The 24,640-nt window shown below is 33.4% G+C and overlaps 1 protein-coding gene across 5 annotated transcripts in view; it reads left to right on the top strand.

The window, feature by feature from the left end:
• Nucleotides 1-340: 340 nt before the first annotated feature.
• Nucleotides 341-24,640, top strand: part of LOC145966959 (puratrophin-1) — a 285,937-nt gene continuing 261,637 nt past the window's right edge. The window contains exons 1-2 of one of the 5 annotated variants that reach the window (XM_083091423.1): nt 341-757; nt 1,095-1,518. In XM_083091423.1, the coding sequence (XP_082947549.1) occupies nt 1,447-1,518 (72 nt within the window). In that variant the 5' untranslated portion in view covers nt 341-757; nt 1,095-1,446. Of the gene's footprint in view, nt 782-1,012; nt 1,519-13,291; nt 14,664-24,640 lie in introns of those variants that run through there. The other 4 variants (XM_083091421.1, XM_083091422.1, XM_083091419.1 and 1 more) reach the window with 4 other exon arrangements.

Below are 24,640 nucleotides of genomic sequence, written 5' to 3'. Positions count from 1 at the left end.
AACACATGAAAGTATACATGTGTGTCCTATGTTGATTGTTAAATAAAGGAATTCGTCATTCGAATTTTGAACGTCGAACGACGTAAACGTGAAGCGAAAGCAGAGAAATGTACGTAGCAAATTTAAAATACACGTTCACGAAATTCTTTCATCCAAAGTTAATTAAATGCCACTATTATTCCAATTACAAATTAGCGAAATTTTAGCGAAAAAAAATCATTTCGCGACATCGCGATCGAAATACGCCGCGACGTAAACGTGACGCCGTTTCGTTTCCGTCATTTCAACGGTCGGGACGTTCCGTTTCGTCGTTTCACACGACGCTCACTTCACTCGCCGGGCGACTCGCATCGGCGGCGGTAGTCGCGAGAGCGGTGGGTTGCGTGTGTCGCGTGTCAGTTATATCGCGGCAGCGAACGCCGCCGGGCGTCTAGTGTCTAGTTGGAGTGATCCGCGAGAATCTTGGTTGCCATCGCGCTAAACGAGCCGGTCGATCCTTTTCATTTATATTCAATTGGCGATCGATTGAAAGTGTTGCTTGTCTCGAAAAGTACGCGAGTGAATTGAGTCGCGAATCATGTGCCGTGAATGTATCGCGTCTTCGCGCCTTTAGTGCTTTATTCGCGTCCGCGAAGTGTCGTTTGAACATCGTGAATTGTAAACTATATTGAATTATGCAAGGACATACGGCTATCGAGTACAAACGATTCTCGCGGAATAATAAACGCGAATGTTATGATCATCCGAGGGCAGAGAAGTTAGTTTCTGTCGCGGCAGAAAAGTACGCGTTTATGATTTTCACGCGAGTTTTTATCGCGCTCTTGGGACTCGCTTGATCTTGTGAATCTTGCATCAAAAAACGCAGTAAATATCGATTTAAATATTTTAATAATATTTCGTCATTTTGAGGAAGTTTTGTCACTCGCGCGATGTTCGCGTCTTTTGATGCTAGATTCACAAGGTCACGCGACAGTCCACAAGGGGGCGTGAAAATCATAAACGAATTTTCCAGTGTCGTCGACATATTTGAATTGCGATTCGTGGTAAAAGCATAGCATAATTTGCAACGACGAATCGTCGGTCCTGTTTGGCAGACTCGACGTCGGTAAACGAGATTAGCTATCGCTCAGGTAACTGTCATTGTTCGCGTGACGTCGCGGGATTTCAGTGCGACTTGCATGTTATAACCGTGACATAACCGTGTTTATCGAACGACGATTTCTTTGACGTTCGCGTCAAGGTCAGTGTCCTTGCAATCTCGAGCCACGTATTCGCGTTGTGTCGTCCGCGATGTGAATTTTTCGAGTCGAAACGGTTCGCGAGTGGCACCACGGACATTTGGCATCATCCAATCTTCGAAGAAGACCCGACTCGTAAGGATTGCCGGCGTCTAGGACGGCGGGAATATTCGAGACAACGGCGCCGATCATCGTCTTCATCATCGTCATGGCTTACGTGCTGTGGCGAGTATTTATGAAAAAGTACTGCAAGGTGCGGTTAGGGATCAGGAATGTACCGGTAAGTCTTTGCTATGTTTTTGTAATTCAGCGTAATTCAATGAAGTGTATTAACTTCATATGTATATATGCATTTTTTGCATATATTTATATTTTTATTTTTCTTATAACTTTTTCTTATTAATATAAATATTATTTTTAATATAAAAAAATATATTTATTTCATCATCAATCTGTTTTGAAAATCTGTTTTATAGCATACACCAAGGTAAAATAACTTGAATAAAAATTTTATTTTATACAAGTCGATTAGCTCTAATAGATATTTACATTAAATACTTTTCTCAATATTATAATATATTATTAAAATATTTAAATTACAAATACATTAATATACATACTATAAAATAAAACTAAATTTTGAAAGAAATATATTTTTTTATATTAAAAATAATATTTATAAAAAATATTATTTGAAAAGATATGAAAAGAATAAAAATTTCTTCCTGATTTATAAAAAATATATATATTAATATTTAATAAATAATAAATATAAATGAAAATTATTTTTAATTATAATTATTTAATGTTTAATGCAACATTTATTGCACATATATTTTTCAATTATAGTAATTGTATACACACTATACATGCATATGTTTGTATATATTATACATCTTATCTAGATGTGACGTCTTAAAATCTTTTGAGCTAAATAATTCATAAACTGCTAACAATAGGATAAATATTCCAAGCAAATTCAATAGCTAATAATCATAATTCCTTTGTGATTCTCGATCCAATAGAAAATTCGAATTTCGAAACTCGCGAAACATTTCGTATAAACATGTTATAGACTTTCTTCTTGTATCCTTCTAATATCCTTCTTCCGTTCGCGCGTTATCTTATCTATTCTATTTTACTTTAATTCCTAAAATGGCACGCTCCAACGAGCATCACTCGGCTTCCTCGAATTCAATACGCAGAAAAAAGAACTAATCGTAAGACAAAATACCTACTTACTTTTTCACAACTTTTAGCCGTTTAAATGTTACATATCACGTCGAAAATGTGAAATATCATGTTTTATTACACATCGATCTATTATCAATTTTTTATTATGTATAAGTAAAAAATACGTATCTCTCAATTCAGTTACACAAATTTATTTCTTACATTTTAGTTTCTCACACACACGATTATAAGATCGGTCTAGTTCTAAGCATTTTCTATGAACGTAGGAAATACACGTGTGTGCATCATTATTTCTTTTTAATTCTCAATAATGTTAACAATAGGTTAAATATTCCAACCAGATTCGATATTTATTATTAATCATAATTCCATAGTAATACATTATTATAATGTAATATATATACAATTATACTATAATTTAAAAAAATATGTGCAACAATTATGCAATAATTGCATTTAATTAAAAATTAAATAATTATATTGATAATATTTTAATAGACGTATATTAATATTATCTTGGTGATTCTTATTTTATTTATTTTTAAAATATTCTACATCTTGTAAAAAAAGCTTGGAAATTTTTAATATTTATATAACTAACTCGTAAGTTATATTGCAAAACACATCTGAAACATATAATGTTCATTAAAATTTCTCATTATACTTTTTTGAAGTATTGTGCATAAGCAATATATGCAACATATGTATGTACATAATATGAAAATTACAATGTCAGATATCTCAAATATTACAGCATAATATCAATCACGTCGATTTAATTAATTGAATGATAAATACGATATAATAAATTACAATTGCGATCCGTTTCATTGTTAACAAACACATTACATTACTTTATATATGCTTTTTTTTAGATAATAAAATCAATTTTGTCAATCTAAACGCGACCCCCAAAATTGCGATAATTTGTCAGTGATTTTCATTATTTAATATAAATATAAATGATGCAGTAATTGCGTAAAATTTACAATGTATTTATGTAATTTTATTAAACGCATTCGTAACACACATTCGATTTTAACATTGCAAATTGTCACATAATTGTTGCATAAAATTTTATCGATAAATGGTTGGATAAACATTAAGATTTAGAATGAAAATAAAACTGCAAGAATCAGACTAGTTTTAAGACGAGTCCTTAATATTAATGTGTATATTAATTAATTAATCCGCGTAGAGACATCGATTAATGAGCAATAATCATAGTCGTTCTAAATAAATCTCGTGATTTATTTTGATAGCATCTCTTATTATTTGAATTAAATAATCCTTGTGAAGTCATCGACCGATAATTAATAATCATAGATTGTTTAATTCTTGTTTCAATAAGAAAATTCGGATTTTACCGATTTGAGAAATCTTTCGAATTTTATTGGCGTTTCGGACTTTCTTCTCGTATCCTTATTGCAGGCTCGCGTTATCTTATCTCTGATTCCTGGAAAAGGTTCGAACGCGAGCACAGTTTGGCTTCCGGGAACTCTACACGCGGATAAAAAAACTGAAACAAATTATACCGATACTTTTCAACACTTTCAACCATATTTTTTAACACACATCATATCAAAAGTGTAAAATAACATTATTTACACTTTACACGTCGTATCGACTTTCTCATCGCGTAGATATTTATGTCTCAATTTTTAGTTACATAAATTTATATTATACATTTTATTGTACTATTTTGTACTGTTTATTTTTATTTTTACTATTTATTTTTACTATTATTTTTTTGCACTAAAGAATTTTCTTTCGGTAATTGATTAAATACAAAAAATAAAATAATTTTAGTTATTAAATATACATTATAACGTCGATATAATTCTGAACATTTACGAGTGTAAGAAATAAGTGTATTCTTTTAATTCTCAGCAATATATAAATAATTTTAATTGATATGTATTAATATCAAGTGATAATTTTTATTTTATTCGTTTGTATCTTTATAACATCCTGTATCTCTTCTAAAAAATATTAATGAATATTTTTTTTATTTTAAGAATGTGGATTTTTTTTGTTTTAATTATTTGCATGCATATATATATGTCAATTAATTGCGAATATTAGGATAAAATTAAAAAATGAAATGATTGAACAAATAAAGATTCGTGTTTTATATTTTTAGCCAAGCATATCATTTGTATGAAATTTTAAAGATATAATCGGTATAAACTTGATAGTCATAAATATATCATAATTGCATGATAATTAAGAATATTAATGAATTGTGTAATTCTAGATCTATTAAGAAAGTGCGTATTAATGCGTAAACTTATTTCTACGATGCATCATAAATTAATTTTCTCATTATTAACTTTAAAAATATTAAAACTGCTTGTAAATACATGTTTTAAAATTACATTCATCTTAGCTTGTTAAAGAACAATCTGATCTGTGAATGTTCAAGAGGCAAAAAATTAATTTGATGTATTATGTAGAACACAAGGTAGAAAGCATTGAAATAGTATCTATTAGAATTAATTTAATTAGAAAGAAAATTCGATTTTTTAAATATTTATTTCTTATTTTTTTTTAAATGAATATTTATATAAATTCAGTTAGTAGTACTAATTTTTATTCTAATATATGATGATTATTTTCTTTAACTAAAGGAAAATCAATTCTAAGTCATAAAGATATTACAATAATAAATGATAATGAGAAAACTTACTTTTATTGTATACAAGCAGTTAAAATAAAAAAAAATTCATATTTTTAAAATCCAAAAAATGTCCACATTAATATTTTTTAGAAGAGATACAAGATGTTTTAAAGATACAAACGAATAAAATAAAAATTACCATATAGATATTAATATGTTTTAAAATGCACATAAATAATTTATCTAACATTTTATACATATATTGAAAACTTGATTTTGTTAAATTAGGTCTAACTTCTTACATGTATATCTGCGTTAGATAATTAAATAATTAAAAAATTTACTTGAAATTCTCAAAAAATACGCTTTCTAAATTTACGAAATTGCTAAAACATTTTGTATAAATTTTATTAATATTTCGTTCTATTATGCATTTGTTTCTTACACATATTTCTTTTTCATTAAATATTTACCGATCAATCGTACAAGAATGTCTTATTGTAAAATTGGATCTTTGACAAGATTGTTGATCTTATCATGCAATCATGAAATATATACACCTTCATATCTCGATTATTTAATTAATCCACGTGAAAAAATGAAGTCACCGTGCAATCAATTAATAAACGTCACGTTTATATATATCGGAGGGAGAGTTTAATAAATCTTAACGCCTGCATTTAAGCGCGAGACATAATATTTTGGCAACGAAAGGGGAGGCAAGGAGGAGAGAGGTATAGTGTATTCGTAGGGGGAGGATGAAGGAAGGGAGACGCGAGGGTGCAATTTAGTTTGCGGTTACTTGAGTCGGGTTACGTTGGGTTAGTTGGCTAGTGGTCGTCGATCGGTCCCCGTGACCGTGAACCACCCGGCTGACCTGCGACACAAACACGATCTTCCTCCTCGACTGGACCCTCTCTGCTCCCCTTCCTCCTTCCCTCTTCAGTTCCCTTCACCGTTGCCACCCATAAATCTACCTGCACCATATCGCGTCTCGTTTCTAGGGATCGTTCGCTCGGTTCCCTCTCGTATTTCGCATTGTGCAGACTTCGGGATCTATAGTGATAAATACAATAGTGATCATTTTCTCTTGGTTTATCTTTATCCTTTAAATTGTATTTTTCATTCTCTCCGTTTCTTTGCTTCACCGCAAAATCAGCGGTGTAAATCGTTTTCTATTTTTATCGTTGGTTGCTATAATTGCATTTCGCGATACGACACGTTATTTTTCAAGACTAGAACAAAAGAATGCATTTTCATTGTGTACAACTAAAATATAAATAAATTAAAAATATGAGTGAAATAAAATTATGTGCAAAATAATATTTTATAATGTGATTTGATATTAATGCTTTTACGATATATATCGTATTAATAATCAATATATAGAAGATGGTTTAGATTGAAATATATTTAATTAAAAAACTTTTTCTAAATATAATTTTATTTTTAATAATTAATTTAATATAATTTTATTTTTAATTCAGAGTCAGAAATTTATATTAAATGTAAAATATAAATATAAAAAAATACATTTTTATATAATTAACTTTACGGATTTTCATATGGCAAGAGTTTTAATTCTTGTATTTTATGCATTACATTAATATATGAAATATGTATATTATACTTATAAATTTTTTTTTTGAAGACGCATTTTTGATAATAGATTTTGAAGATCTTTTATTAGTTGAATCAAGAGATTATTTTTAATCATAATGGTATCCGTATAGCAATTTATTTATTTATTTTTTTTTAATTTTTTATAGGTAATCTTAGATTCGAAATTTCTTCAGAATTTTATTAGATAGTTTTAGCGTCATTCGACACCAGTGATATAGACGAGTATTTTCGCGATGCGCGATTTTCGATCATTAGATTCATGTTGGAACGTCACGCGTTTCTAGCCACGGATATTCATGTGACTTTTTTTTAAAGTTTCTGAATGCTATTCAGTTTGAGCAAAAACGTGAAAGTGCCCCTATTCGGGCGGATCTAGCGTGTACCGTCTAAAACGATTTACAATTCCGTGTCCTAATTACGGTGGAAACCATTTTCTAAGTACATACACCGCAAGTCCGCTCGTTTCGCATCGTTTTAGCGTATGACAATCTTCCGCGAGAGAAATCTTCCGCCACCAACGGAAATTCCAACGTGCCAATTCCGGAACAGTACATAAAAACCTTAATCGCAACAAGAATAATTTCACGACGGGAATGGCCATTGTTTTAAATCCATAGCATTATGGAGGAAGAGAGAGAAGAGTTTATCTTATGTTATTCTCTGATAGTTGTATACGTGCCTTTTTATATCTCGTTCTACTCTTTAATTATATTTCTCATATTATTCCTTCGGTTCTTTAACTTTCAAGCTGAGAAAAAAAATAAGTCATTTATTTGTCCCTTAACATAATTATTTAAATTAAAAAATTAGGGTAACTATATAAATAATGTAAAGATAAAAGAGATGTATTTGATAAAAGCAGGATGCGTATTATGATATGAATGGCTTAATGGGTTCAAGATGTGTATAATGTCGCACAGTTTTATGTGTCAAAAGATAATTAACAATCCTGCGGAGATACAGATGTGATTGTCCAAAGTTCTCATAATTCGTTAATTACATGTGATTCGTAAATAACTATTGCAAAAACTAATAACGATAATGATTAGACATAGTTATTATTTATTTGTGACTTCATTGTTGGTGATGTATAAATACATGATCCGCATGTGTGCCTTGTACGATTCATTGCATCGTTAAATGATTTCTCACATTAAGATTGATTAAGCGAAATATGAAATTGATGAAATAAGTTACTAAATACAATGGATGCAATAATCGTCTATTTTCTCATGACCGTTATATTTCTTCAGGTGGAAAGAAAAGAGAAAGAGAGAGAGAGAGAGATAGAATGGAGCAGATAAAAATCTGCGGTACATTATCTTATAAAAAAATCTATAAAAATATTTATAGATTTTTTAAAAAAGTATTAAAATACTTATACAGATTTATATATAAAAATATTTAATAAAATAAAATTCTCTCTCTCTCTCTAAAATATTTATATAAATTTATATATATAAAAATATTTAATAATAAAATATTAATAATTTTTATACATAAAAATATTCATAGATTTTTGAAAAGATAATACGAAACAGGACGTTGGTAAAAATAAAAGTACAAGTTAAAGTAAACGAAAAAGTACCCATATGACGACGAAATAAAATCCTTCGTGGATTTCGAAGAACGCAAGAATGAGGAAGTGGCCATCGCATTTTTCAGGAAGGCTCACACGTTTTTTTTTTTTTTTTTTTTGCCAGAATTGTACGACCGCGCCGATATTTTATTCCGCGCTATGTTAATGCCTCGCTCATATATTTACCTGTATTTCGGGGCACGGGTTTTCTCTGTGCACGCGATAGCTATCTTTTCCCGAATATTTGTATTCTCGAGGATCGCGAACGAGGCGTGTGAAGATGATGCTTCTCGATTTAATCTCGCATCGCGGCGCGCATGAAAAGTGATACACGCGGCTCTTCATTCATTTTCGATTACGGTAAATTCCGCGGCGTACCGTTAATGATGTCAAATAATTTCTCGTGCCCGAAAAATCGCATTACGCATTACGATAATGCACTGCGACGCTTATCGCGACGATATTCAGCCGCGGATATTGTTTGCGTAGGAGATAGGTGCGTTATAACGGCGCTGTCTCAATGATAAGTAGTTATTAATTTTCTCACAATAGATTTTGTCGCAATGAGAACGTGGGATCCTTCGTGTTGGAGTGACATTCGATAAGCATCCGTGAAAGGTCATGATTTTAACGTTCAATATTCACGTAAATAATCGAGTTAAAACATCCTTTCTCTTTTGAATATTATTGTACATTATAACAAGGTGTCTATTCTCTGGGCATGAAACTACGAATTCTCAAGGATTTTTTATATATGAAAAATCAGAGAATTCTTATGGAATTTTATTAAAAGAGAATTTTTATTATTATTATTATATATTATTATTTAAAAATTCTCTCTTGTTTCGTACATTTGTCGTATATAGACAAACAATTCTCATTATGTTGATATTTTCATTCTTGATTATTTGCTTTTTGCAACCTCTTTTATATTCAATATTTTGCTCCTTCAAGAACATGTCATATATGTCTTCTTTCGAGAGAATAATTGCGACTTACAATTATGATTGTAACCAATTCGTCCGTTGTTAAAATTAATACACAAAATTTACACTCTATCGATTTGTTTGTTCCCATGATGTAATTTATATATTTATATGATTTTTTATTTGTATAGGATTTATTATCTCCTCTTGGAAATCTTTTCCACAGTGCCTCTTTTGATACGCTCTCTATCTCCAGATATCTGTATTAGCTTTCAATCTTATATGTGCCAGCAGTGCATTCTTTGAATTCGAATTTGATACTCAATCGCAGCTTTTTATCGCTGCTTTGTTTCCTCTTTGTTTTTATTGTCGCTTACGTAAGATTAAATTTTTTTCGCTAGTTAGTCTTGTGATTACTACTTTTATTATGTCCTTACGAATTATTTCATTTTTCGTTTCGTTTGTTCTTTACTTGATCATCGGTTTAATGATCAGTATTTCTTGTGAGTAAATTTTTTACACTATTTACAATATTTATCTGGCCTTGGTAATGAAAATCGATTCGTATCGGTTCGCTCGGCAATTATGACCGTGGTTTTATTACATTTTTGACATTGCAGGAATGTCTCATTATCGCGTGAGTACGCGTAATTAATTTTCGATTACTGAGAGTTTTCGTTCTATTAATATTTTTCTTCGCGTTTGCTTCTGCAATTGCTTCTTGCAATGTTGGGATCGAACAAGCAATTTGATATCGTCACGTAATCCTGGCTGGAAATTTAGTAAGCTTCGCCGTGATAATGAGCTGCAAAGCGATTACAACTCTTACTAATCGTGCGGCTTTCACCTCGGATTAATTTTGCGTAAAACAAGTAAATATTAATTTTTTTCACACGGCTTTAACCATCAATCATATTCAAGATGGATATAATTATCTGAAATCTTCTCAGAACTTTAAAAAAAATGCATTTGTTACATAACGGGAAAACATTAGTCTCCCAGTTTTTCAAATGGTATTTGCTTTAAATGACAAAACTCTTCTAAAATTAATTGAGAACTGTAGAACTTTTCTAGGGAGCACCAAAAATTCTAATTATTTTTTTTCAAATTTAAAAAAAGAGACTAACTTCATAGAAATATGTATCTGTTGTCTTTATAAAAGTACATTGTTCATAATAAAATTTGCAAAAGAAGCTACTTTATGTCTTCATCATACAAATGTGTTTATCCATTGCATTTCCTTTTCTATAGTTAGGTAATCATATTTTGTGTTATTTTCTACATTTTTCTTAAACTTGCAAATGAAATAACGCTTTTTTTTTTTTTAATCGAGATGATGTAAGAATATTCTTTTTTCGCTCATTTAAAAAGCAAAAAATATTGATTACAAAATATGCTCACAATTTTCAGATTGGTTTTTTCTATATAAAATATATAATATTGTGAATGAAAATAAAATCTTTCTATAGAAAATTGAAAACGAAACAGCCATGATAATTAATTTAATAAATTATAATATAAATAATTGAGACGGTTTAATAATAGAGAAATTTGTAGTAACAATTCTGAAATTTTAATTAATAAAATAAAAACAATTACGAAAGGATTGTATATTCTTGAGAAAATGCAAATTATTAAAATATCTCTCAAATCATCTTGGGTTATATACATATATATTGTTGTCTACATTCCTCAAAAGCTATAAATATATTTAACAAATTATATTCGGTGAAGTTATACGTTTCAATATTTGACTTAATAATTATCAGTTTAATTATGTCAAGTTTAAATTATCTAATTTGTTCCTAAGTGTTATTAAAGTCCTATTTATTTATTAAAAAATATAAAATTCTACATTGTTGATCAAACGTGAGAAGATGCGTTAGTCCAGGCATTCACCAACAGATGGCATCAGATTACTTATGCAGTTGCATTGCAATTTATTATAATCATTTGTATACAATTTTGTTAATATTGCATATATGAAACACTTCTCGAAATTAATTTTTGGTATTTACATCTTTGTATAAAAACCTTTGTTAAAAAAATTTTATTTTATTTTTAAACAGCCGGATAAATTCAGAGTAATATACGTAAATAAAACAAAGTTTTTATGTATAAAAAGATATATAATATTAGATATAAAAAAAAGGAGGCCCCCCCCAAATATATACATCGTATACACATTTAAGAAATTTAATAAAAAATTTATAAAAGAACAGAAAATATGATTGCCATACTTTTATATCGTACGAAGGAGTTATTATCTTGATCAGTTATCAGCATTATTCAAATCGCGATTTTTTTAATTAATCGTCTTTTATTTTGTATATTTTATTGTATTCCAAACTAACAATTTTCATTATGCTATTGATATCTTCATTTTCGATGACTTGTTCTTATATTGTTCTAGTTGTATTTATTTTGATATCAATGTTGTTAATACTGAAATAATTGCGACTTTATTTGGTAATGATGAAGGAAGGAGCTAATTTAATATAGATCGACATCTGAATGTTGGAAACGCATTGATTCGTTTTAAATTGTATTAATTTTTTTTCTTCAAAAAATTTCTTCCTAATTTTATTTATAATTTTTTTCGTCAACTTTTTATTCTAGTTCATTGGTGATTATTTTGGATCGTGTTGATTTCTTCAATTCGAATACTTTACTCTTATATTCATAAACTTCAGGAGAAAGAGTATAAATCTCTTCGTTTATTTCTTTATACAAGAAAGCTGTTTTCATATCAAATAATATAATGTTCCTTTTGTACTCTTTTTATCAACAGGATGCATTATTGTTTATAATATTGTTTATTTTTATTTATTATTTTTTTTCATCGTGTTTATAAAAAGTCTTTAAAGTATTCGTTGTTACACAAGAAACACATCAAAGATAAATTTTCGCGATCGCATGACTATGTGTTTTAGTCTCTGACTTGATTTCAAATTTGAATTATTTTTAAAGATATTTTTAAATTATATAACTAGAAGCAACTTTTTATTCCTGATTATTTTTTTTATAAATCTTACATTTCCATTCCCTATCTGTTTTCTTTAGGCACATTTAATAAAAATGTGGATTTATTACAAATAAAACACTTCTTGTCTGAGTTATTACTATGTTTAATTTTTCAGTTTCGCGCAGTGGTTTACCATATTGCATTTAAAGCATCTTTTTCCCATAGATTTCAAAGGATAGATGTGCTAATTTCACATATTCGAATATGTTATATATGTGAGAATAAAATATTAGAAGTCTTAAAATTTAATATTTCTACTGTATTCGCGAGAATATTAAAAATTATTTATTTCAAAATTTAATATTTCTACAATAATCTCTTAATTATAATCCGTAACATATTTATACATGTTTTAATCGGAACAGTAGAAAATTTATAATTAAATTATAACCATTTAAATAAAAAAAATTGCATAAAGCGCGCTTAATTAATAACAAATATGTCATTATAATTTTTTTAAATTTCTATAGTTTTATCTTTCACATCTATGTATATATATCACAATATTCTGATTTACTTTTTATTCGTACATATAATCTCAAGCAGCATTAATTGTTTTATGCTGGATCCGGAACAATCTCCTCATGGTTATCCGTCATTTTTAACGCGGTCGCTCGTGCGTAGAAAACTGATTGTGAGAGTGTAACGACTCCATCCAGAGCTATGTATATATGTATGTACGTCACATCGTTACTTTCATTGAGGCTGCCTGCTTCCGCGCCGCTCAGCAATCGACGCCGGTGGAGTTCGATTATCCCTCTGTCGGCGTCGTCGGCGACGATGACGACGTCGACGACAACGAGAGGAAAGCGTCATCACGCATGCTCGTATTCCCCTCATCCGTTCCGCGGAATCGCCCGACGAAGATTTTGACAGTACGCCGCCCTGCATCCTCCGCGTCGAGATGCATCTCGACCCTCGTCGTCGTCGGCACCGGCCACCCTCGCTCTCGCTCGCTCGCCCGCGATCCCGCGACACTGCCGCCGGTATCTTCCGCATCTCGAGGAAGTCGCATCGGATGCGCCGCTTAAACGTGCGCGTTTAACAGCGCCGCTCGCGGAACAGGGTCAGTCGATAAAGTTCGAGCGAGTGTTTGTGCGCGTCCCGAGTGAACCCTCTCTGGAATGGAAAACGAGCTATCGAGGCACGGATAAAGTTGCCTTTTAATCTGGAACAGCGTCCCAAGTCTCAAAGACGAATCGTTCTCGATACGAGAGCTTTTCGCTCGATTGCGAAGAGAAAGAGGGATGATTACGGATAAATTGAATTAAGTCGCCCCGAGGACTCGCGCGATTCGCGTGGACGGTACCGTTTTTTTCAGTTACTGCTCTCGGGGTGGCCGAGAGAAATGGCAGCGCGGCGGGTCCGAATCCTCGCGACGTCTCGGAGCAAGACGTCGACTCGTTTTTGAGCCAAGTGGTAGATGGGTGTAGTCGGGACTTGAAGTGTTTGAATGACTTGCGCACGGCTCGGCGGGAAGGTGGTTGCGTTAACTCAAGTATGCGGATTTCACGGGCATGTATACCTCCTCGATGAGGTGGGGCTGACTGTCTGGGCATCATCGTCGAATCACCGCCGGCGCGGGCGTCCCAAAGTGCCGTGTAAATCTTCCTGAAAATTACAAAGTAATCTCGCGGCGCGCTCGCGCGACGGCTCCAGGATCGGGTTTCTCTGTGTGCGTATGTTTACATGTGTTGTATATCACGTAAAGCGAGGTTTGACGGAACAACGCCGCCTCTACTCTTGGCCGTTTTGAATCGCGTGCGACTCGAAAATATGCAGCGCGAGGAATAAGCTTGTGCTGCAGGACAGTCAGTCGTGAAACTGTTAATGTGACTTTGGTAACGTGATTGTGTCTTGTGATTCTCCTTGCGAAGGGCGGAGGTCTTTCCTTAGGCGGCCCTGGCCACGAACCTGCTACGCTCCTCACGAACGTGGAACTGTCCATCTGTCAGGAGCGTCTCTCTAACGTGAAATCCCGTTTGGGACCTTGACGGGCTCTCGTTCCCGCGCTCTCGGTCGGTTTCAAGCTATCCCGGTGCATTCGTTCGAAGGTGGGCGGATGCCGCTGTCCGTGCCAAGGACACGTATCCTCGGGCGCGGGATCCGAGAACAATGAGTATCTCAGAATGGCCGTTTGGCTGTGCGATGCCGGGATGTCGTGGCGGGAATACAAAACTCGAGTCGTCTCGTTCTACCCTTCGTTCGCGTCGTCATCCTCGGTATCGTCGCCGTCGTTTGCTCCGCTGAAACGCATAAACGAAACCTAGTTGCGTCGCAAATTTACATATCGTGAGAATAAATTCATCAGGAGAGTATCGAGTGAGACTCTCTTTCGTCCGTCTATGACGATTCGAGGGAACGGAAAGAAAGAAAAGAAGAGAAAAGAGGATAAGGAGAGATTGACGAATCGAACAGGATGAATAATTTTGATTGGAAGTTACTGCGACCGAAGAAGGTACAGTTTATTAAATCGAGTGTAATATATTTCTCGCGATTTTTCCCCGGCCTTCAACTCGCTTGTGTCAATTATTTTCTTGTCAATTTTTCGTAAAGTTAGCACGAAGATAATTTTCAGATTTATAGTGTGAGTTTGGAATGAAGATTTAAATTTGTTACGTTTCTAAATATGTTTCATTCTGACAATTTGATGTATAATACATTGGTACATCAATTACTTTTTTGTTGCAGATATATAATTTTGCTGCGCAAATATTAGATTGAGCTTTATTTTATTTGATATTCATTTATGTTGCTTAAGCTATAAAAGTATAATTCTTATATATATTAATTATATATAAGATTTATTATATATATATTTTTTTTATGTATATTTTAACGTGAGATTTTTTATATACAAATAAATATTGAATACGTGTACCATATTAATATGAGAGAAGTGCACGCGCATAAATATTTTATAATTTTTAATTTATGATTTATTTTTATATTAAAAACGTTTATTAATTATATTGTATATTATTAAAACAACGCACTATTTTTTATTTAGATATACGTATATTTAAGATCTCCAGAAGACAATATATATAATCTCTTATTTTTCCGCTGCATGTAATCATGTTGAAAAACAACTATGCGCGCACTCGTGGGTTAAAAGTGCTATTAGTCAATTTCTAAACATAATGAATATAAGTAAGTCGTGATTACAAATTGCCACTCATAAAAAAATGACTCATTGACCCGCGGAAAGATTAGTGCGACGGTACATCATAGAGCAAGCTGCTCGTTTTCGCACGTAGATGGATGTATAGTTGAGAATAATAGACATCGAGTGCCGCTATAATGACGATCCATTAGTCACCGAGAGAGCGAGATGGCCGGAAACGTGGAGAATTGCCTTTTTGAGAAATATGAAGAATCTCACTCTCTACGTGTACTTTGTGCGCCAATAGAGTTCAGAGTTTCATTTCCGTCGTTTTTATTCCCATTGGCTCGGAAAGCACGGTCATTGTCTTTCAAATTTCTGCTGATCTCGCATTGTTAGCAGACACGTGCGAAACTAGAAAACCTTGACCTCGTGATATTCCGTTACTTTCTGTAGTGTCATGATACACTATTTAGCGTTTAACATATATCGTATATCTAAAGCTACGTGCGCGGGCCTTACATGGAAAAAATGTAAGGAAATGGTTAGAAATAGGATCATTTTCATTCCCTAAACTGCATTAGAAGATTAATGATATGTTTCCGTTGACAGTTTGATTCGTTCGATAATTGTCAGGGGGGTATAAGAGGTAAGGACGAATACTAATCTTCGCGATGATTGCCATCATATATCGAATAATAGAGATGTTGAAATGATCACAAAAGCTATCTTGTGCTGTATGAAAATAAACGAAGCGAATCGATACTGGAAATTATCTTTATGGCTACATATATTTATATATTTAATGTTATATATTTAATTATCTTTATGGCTATTTATATTTATATATTTAATATGCAATCTAAATTTATATTTAATTTTTTGCCCTCATGCTATTGAAAAAAGTCTAAAAAGAAAGCCATTTAATATTCGACTATCAATTTTCAAATCATGTATATGTATCCATCAGCTGTGAGGTGACACTTTTGTCATTATTTAGATTTGTCATTTAAAAAACGAATTTATTAATCAAATTATTTTTTCGAGCAATTGCAGGATAATTTTTAATTAATAGGCATTTATTTAAATGACCATAGAACAGGGTGATTTTTAATTAGCGATTGTTTAGAAATTAAATAACTGCTAGATAACGGTTAGGATCGCAAATACAATACGCCTGTGTCACCGAACTCTATTTGGATTAGGCGTGTATTCTCGATATATTTGTTCGGCGTGTTAGCAGCGACTCGCGGTAAAGTTACTTGCGTTTTGTCCGCCGGCAATATTAGCCTGCGTTGCGTGTACGGGCGCGAACGCGTTCGGAAGGATTTGCATAACAGAAAGAAGGCGTTACCGCGGCCGGCATTAAATTTCAGGCATCAATGCGTCCGGCTTTCTGTCCCCGCGGTCCTTTCTTGCGTCTCCGGTAATTACCGTACGTACCCGATGGAGGCATTTCGAGGTGCCCGTCGTGTCGCAATGGCGCCCTGTCGCCCTGTCGCATTGTCTGTTTGCGCTATCGGCGCGCTTTATCGCCATTGATAAAAACGACTTTTGCCCTCGGCGGTAAGACTTTAACCCGGGTGAGTTATGCGCGATCCGAAGAGCGACATTCATACGCGCATATTAATGGATTGTCTATACGTGTCCCGCGGCTCAAACGGGCCCCGACCATTTGCATTGAATGCGTCAAGTGTATGATGATTTGCTCGCTGACTCTAATTTACCCGTGTAATTGACTTGGCGACGAAATCGCGCAACAACGAATAGCGAAATGCCGTCGGTTCTACGAGCGTAAACGGTTTCCCTGCAAAAATCTTAATCGCGCGACATTTATCACGGCGCGTTACATGAAGTCGGACGATCGCGCTCCACGTTATTAACGCAACGTCGTAAAGTGTCATTCGTGTAAAAATCGGAAAATACATACCGATATAACAGACACAATCGATAGATATCGTGCGCGATCTCGTAAGTAGAGCGATTTTCCGCGTGGACGAGTATTTACTGCGGGGAGACATAATCAACGATGGGTCTCCCTCACAATCAATCATCTGGCTGGATTTATCTCGTGACATTTAGCGCGTCGCGCCGATCAAGTAATCGTCACGATTTTTGTTTTTTCTTTTTCGCATTGACGGGAATAATAACGTGTATTTTAAAATTGTTAAGAGAAAGAGCATTATTTATTTTGCGCTCTGGGATACAATTTGCTCAGGAGAATGGAAAATTAACGAGACTGTGTTGTAAAGTGGAGACAGGAGAGCGAACTATTGCAAGAATATTGCGACATTTTGCAGAGGAGTGCTGATTCGCTACAACGGATGGCAAATCGATCTCGTGTTCTTTTTCTCGCGAATCGTAGGAGCGGAGATGCGATTGTTATATTACACGTTTCGAAATTAGTTTCTCGCTTGCAGGTACAATTGTATGACTTTGATCACGGGCAAAAAATATTTCATTAACGGGAAACATTTGTCACCTCCCATTCCCTCCCGATTAGTGAGCGATGAAACTACGCGTCAGGGGAGCAATAGCTCCCTCCCAAACTATGAATATGTAAAATAATATTGTACAAGCGTTGACTGTGATCGAAAACTATACATATAAATTATATATGAAAGGGTGTTTGTTTATGCTATATAAATCGCAAAATTAATATAAATTAATATAAATTAATGTAATTTAATATAAATTATTATAAATTAATATAAATTAATATATAAAATATATAAATATATAAAATAAATATAAAATATATAATAAATATAAAATATATAAAATATCTAAATTTATTATATATCTTTTTTTATATAAAGCTATATTTAAAGATAAACATGACAATATACATGATATATGCATTGCATTGCATTGCATCCATTTAAATAATTTTTAATTTCGTTTTTTTTCTATCGTGAGAAGAGAATTATATATCGTCATGTTTTTCTTTATGTCAAAGTCGATAGTTGCGAAAATTTTTTTAAATGTTTTAAACTTAGCTTAGGTCTAGCTGTGTTAAAATATTTTTGCATCCTTAATACATTCGTAAAAATAAATATTCTTTACTCGCGCATTCGCACACATCTATTCGTTATCCGCTTTAACAATATTCCGATATTTAAATCGCGACAATCAAAATCTGCAAACTCTAACGACGAGATGAAGACGATCTTTTATATGAGATTTAGGACAAGATATACAGTCAATGTCGATCTGGATTGCGGTTAAAGTAACCACGTATTCTCAGTACGCGGGATAATGGAAAACTTATCATATCCGCGATCAACCACAAATTGAAATTAACTCGCTCACCTTGGCCCATGTTTATTCTCATTAACCAAGCAAGGGATAGACAGAGAAAGACTTGCGATAGCTACACGCGTGTGAAAAATTTAGATCATAATTTCGTGATATGGCTTTGAGGTGCATGATAGAAATCGATGGAAATAGACGATTATTATATCGACGACGTCAATTCGCGCTCTATGTAATATCAACGGAATTGACTTTTTCGTCGAATGTGTAAATTGCGAGACGCCTTGCAGTCGTGACTGCGAAAGGATATGACGTGCTGGTACGTGCTTTAAAGTAGGCCAATGGAACCGGCCGTTGCCCGGCACTGGGGTAAGAATGAAAGAGGAGGGTCGATATAGTTCGAAATCAATAAGTTCGTCTGCAGTTAGCTATTTAAATCTGAATATTTTTGCATTTTTCAATAATATATATTTTGTCTTTATTTCTGTTTTCCGGACAAAAGATATTTATAAATCTTAACGTGGATGTAGATTGTAAAAAATATATTGACAAACATTTATTATTAGACTGGTAGATTATTTTCGACACCCACTTGTATATATATATATATTTACTGAAATTTATAAAATATCGAAATAGCAAATACTGCCAAATTATTAGCATATAGAGTCGCTAAAACCCTAGTAGAAATCAAATTAAACTAAACTGTCAATGTAATATAAAAATATATAAAAATATAAATTAAATTATATTGAAAAATATTATGACATTTCACATGTACTACAATATCAAAATTATTTTGATACATGATATTATTATATATATTATTACAATGTAATATATGTATCAGTGAAAAGTATGCATGTGTGTATTTTTAGAGCCGCATGTAGTTATATTTGAAAAAACGCGCAGCTTTCTGTTCGCCGCCTCAAGCATCGTTTAGCCAAGTGCAAACGAATCGGGGGCACTACTTCCGCTTCCCGTTGTATCGCATCGGGGTGGGGCTAGCATCGATCGCAACCCTCGCGTGCGCTACACAGTTTCCACCCGAGCTCTCGAACGCGCAGCAGCCATGGGAACAGCCACGTAGCAAAACACTTTATCTCCCTTTCCCTTTTTTCCGATTTTCATTCCTGCTCGAATAATCTAATTGGAAAATAATCTGATTTATTATTCTCTATTTTCCCGAAGTATAACCATATTTAAATATCAATATAAGACTATATCATGCTCGAATATTATCTTATCGACTGGCTATATCAAAACCTTGGATAATCGAGAATGTTATTTTGAGAGATTCCCACATTAATTTTTCACATTCATATTCATTAAGGACCAGATTAAATTTAATCTAATGCGGGAATAGATAAGCAGTGGATCACTAGTCGATAAATATGTCATCCTTACTTAGGGCTGCCGTAATAAAGTAGGTGTTATTGCCGTGGTATGCTTCGTTGAACGGTAACATCGTCTAGGAGATCGAGACCGTAGGGGAAATACTAATCGTGTATACACGACATACACCCGCACACATGTAGGTACACGGACGGAATCTTCATTCGATATTTAACCGGCGATGCTTCCGAGCGAGACAAGGAGGGTCAGACTTCTCTCCATACGTCACATCTTGCCCGTGATTTACGTCCAAGTCCGAAGCGTTCTTCTGCTCTTCCCTACACTAATTCGTTCCGCTTCTGGACGGCGATAGAGTGCCGGGGTAAATTATCCCGTGGACTAAATAGCATTGTTGCCTACATCGCGCGAACGTCTTCGCGGTAACACGAGAGGATACGAAGATTAATTGCGCGCCTTCGTGATTCGGCATACCTTGTCAAAGATGCTCGTAGGTTCGGCGGTGCTTTCACGCAGAATGTATCCCGAATCGCATATCGTGCGTCAATTTAGATAGACATTGATTTATCTTACGCATATATAATAGAGATAAATGGTGTTTTTTAAGAAATCGGATTATTGATATCCTTTTCTGAAAATTTTTTGAAAATTATATCGAGCAAAGTATTTGCAGATATTATTATTATTTATTTATATATTTATTTATTTATATAGTCTTATTATTTATCGAGCAAAGTGCAAAATTTATCAATTTCTTTTTCTCTTTATTTTTACTTAACATTTTTTTAAATAAATTAAAAAAATAGATTAATCAAGTTTTAATCAAATACATAATATTTTTATACGCTTTGCGCGTGTATCTTAACGCATTTATATTATACCCATTTTTTCTTATATCGATATTTTAAATTCATATCTATATCATATATTGCGATGGAATGTCTTTTCTAATTTTACATCATGTGCCATTATATGGAAATGAAAAGTTAAATACGATAAAAAAGTGAGAGTAACTTCAATAATATGACACCTGAATTTTGCAATAATGAAAAAGAGAAAAATACAATCGATTGTGTAATAGATATTTAGAAGCTGAGAAAAATTCGTCGATTAAGTACAAACCATACATCTAATTTTTTTCAAACTTCTCCAAATTTTGTCTCTTTCATTTTTTACATGGTGTTAATGAATCGCGCTTGATCCTGATGGACGCAGCATTACTAATCAGGAGTTAAATGCATCTCATAAGATTATATTTACGATGACATGATATTCCATTGTACGCTTGAGTTTCCGAATTGCATAATTATCCACACTATCTGTTGATATCTCTACATGACGTTGCGTAGTAATCGTACATATCCACTACCGTGGCCATTTATATGTCCGCTTATTGACGATCGGTGACTTCTCGTTACTGGAACTACCGTAGGCTACAAACGACCGTTTCTTCAGCGAGTTCCGCGCAAGCATAGCTATATGTATATCATACAATTGCATACATATGTACATCACTTATCCATAGATCAAGCTGTTATGGCGATTCAGATTGGAGCGCAACGCAACGCGTCGATTTCACGTATCAAGAAAGAAAATGAGTTATGGCGTACATGACGTGTATACGCATATATATATGTGCGTATATATATGTATATCTAGTTGGAACATACAAGAAGTAATTATTATTACCGAGATAGTTAGCACGGGCCCATCGATCGACTTATTTAACCGTCCGACCAGTCAGCGTCCGGTTGTTTCGAGTCCCTCTAATAGGTTCGGATCTCATTGTAATAAAGTACTTAACAGTCGCGCCACGGGAAACGAGAGTAAAATTTACGAGGGAGGGGAAAGCACCGGTTCGCCGCCGGTTAATAATTTGATTAAGGCACTAAACGCGCTCTTGATCGCGCATCGAGAGAAGGAGAGAGAAAGGATAATCGATCGCCGCGTGTCGTTTCGATCGTTTTGCGCAACACAGTAAATAGCATTGGCTTTCTGCTCTTTGCTTTTTTCCGTGTGTTTCTCGATATATACACACGTACAAGATATTTCAGAAGAAAGATCAGTATCCTAGGATATAATTATACATTTTATTTTAAACAAATTTAAAAAACTTTATATTATAAAGAAATAAAATTTTGAATACATAAAATAAAATATACAAATAAAATAAATTTTAAATTTTATTTTTAATCAGAAATTTTTTATTTTAAATTTTAAATTTTTCAAATTTATTATAAGCTTAAAATTTAAAATAATTATTTCATAGGATTTGATTCTACTAAGATAATAAATATTTCCGTTCTCAAGATAAATACAACTGTCTAGAATAGAACACATATTTACATAAATTATTTGTTTAAAATGATGTGTACAATTATGTCCTGGAATACTGTCCATTTCTTTTGAAATATTCTGTACATACATGTGTTCTTCGCACGCATTTTTCCAGCAATGCGAGGAAAGACATGACCAAACACTCAAGAGGGAACTTTCCCTCTTGATGGCACATCGACTGGTGGAGACAAACGTTAAGAACGAATGAGAGCTGCTTGCGTTTACAAAAAATTAGCCCGAGTCGGCTCCCACGCCTCATCTCGTTATCGCATCATCGCGGAGATTCAATCTCTCGTCGGGCTCGTAAGCTCTCCTCTCTCGCAGGGAACGATATAAAACCAGCTCCGCTCGCTGTCGATCCGCTCGCGCGGCTATTTTTGCCCGCCGCAAAAACATGCAAACTCTGCTTAAGCTAAGATTTACTCAGCAAGGGATATTCGTCTGCAACTTTCGCACGTTTATAAGAAAGCTTAAAGATGAGATCGCGAAATCTTGACAATCATCTATCTCATGTTTATTGAATCAAACGTGATGGTAAAAACAATGGATTAAATAATCCTGAAAAATGATTTCTAATAAAAATGTCATGTAGGATATTCCATGGGAAGTTGTTGAAATTAATAACTGCAGTTGAAAGTTGAGTTTATAAGAAAAAATTATTTTTTTAGAACTGTAACTTAATTTTTTTTACCAATAAATAACTTTCCTAAATTTTAGGAAGTTAAATTAGAAATTTCGCATAAATATTTCTAGTTTCTTGACTACGTATTTACTTTATCGTTTACATCTGGGAAATTCATTTCTGTGGTTGCAATAGCAGTTTTTCGAAATTCTGTGTCCTTTTCACTTTGGAATCGACGATTGTCGAAGAAGATAATCAAATCTTGTTGAATTTGTAACCAGGGTCAATGTTTCTTCCCTCTTCGATAATTTATCTGCAACAGTAATAAATTCAATATACGACCTATTATTACTCGGGTACTATTTCGTAGAAGCAGTTATGTTTATAGACTAGTTAATTGCCCGCGTTTTCTGTCGTCATTGCTATTTCTATTAGTGTACGGTTTATTATATATCTCTAGATCATAATAAATCTATCAAATTGACATCAGGAAGCAACAAGGGAAATTCTTCCACAATAAGCTCACCTCTCGCTACTGATTAATTTATATAATTGACGAAAAAAATCACCACAAGAATTGCGTCAGATCAAAGGTAAATTGAACGATACGACACGACCGGTCATTCGATCGCTTTCGTAATCATCTGTTAGATCGGTTAGGTAGCGCAACGGTTAGGTAAAGTATAGATACATAACCGTAACAATGGCAACTATCCGGCTAGTTGCAACGTGACGCGTAAAACAATGAGCTTATAGTAAATATCAACGACAATGGTATCGTTGTCGGTTAATATCAACTCCAAGCAGCGCATAACGTTGGTATTTTACACCGCGATCCCGCGAAGCGTGCGCCCATAATATCGCCGGGAATACAACTTCCTCCCATAATATCTCCGATTTCATAATGCGCCCCGCAGCCTCTCGGTTTCCCACTTTCTGAAATACGACGATACGCGGTTTTCGAGGACGTGACTCATGCGTAAGATACAAAGTGCTCCAGTTACCATGTCACTTACGTTGGCGAGGTGAGGTGAGATACGGGATAGTCCAGAAATGGGATTCAATCCTTGCGAGCACTATCTAAGCATCAAATAGTAAAATCTATAATGCAATTGTGAATATTTTAATGATTGTTTTTGATAGCTAAAAGTTTTCTTTTCAAGGTTGATTAATATAATATTGATTTTTTTTTAATGAAGACTGACGCTTAATATGCTATTAGGTTTTATTAGATGAAGAGCGCGATGAATATCCGGATATGGTGCTTCTCGAGAGCGTTTGCGAGAGAACGATCGTCGGTATAAATCATAACGAAGAAAAATAAAGCGCCGTAAATCATGGCGAAGGAAAATGCAAGTGCGCCGTATTTCTTCCTATCCGTGGAAATTACGTTTTAATAATTGCTAGAAGCGCATTAAGAGCAAGAACATAAATTATAAACGGGGCAGTCTTCCTTTGCTCATGCACGATATGTGTCGCAATTTGCTTTATTATTCTGCGCGTGATAATCAAAATTGTGATTTGTTTTATTCAAATATATTCTCTTCATTTAGATTTCTTGACGATGCTAATATTGATCCGATATTTCAATTGCCGAATGCATTTTTGATATATCAAATATAAACAAAAATTTAATATCACATCCGCAATTATAAAAATTTTATCATTTATATATTATAAAAATTTATATCGATGATGATACTTATGATATTTCTCAAAATTTTCATTTAATTAGAATTTTATCGCGTGACAATAATTTGAT

This window comes from Camponotus vicinus, unplaced genomic scaffold (genome assembly GCF_025532165.1).
Source record: "Camponotus vicinus isolate PSW18456_S1 unplaced genomic scaffold, iyCamVici1.0 SCAF_2, whole genome shotgun sequence".
In the NCBI taxonomy this organism is placed as follows: domain Eukaryota; kingdom Metazoa; phylum Arthropoda; class Insecta; order Hymenoptera; family Formicidae; genus Camponotus; species Camponotus vicinus.
Note: the sequence above shows the minus strand (reverse complement) of the source record. Positions and strands in the feature narration are given on the sequence as shown.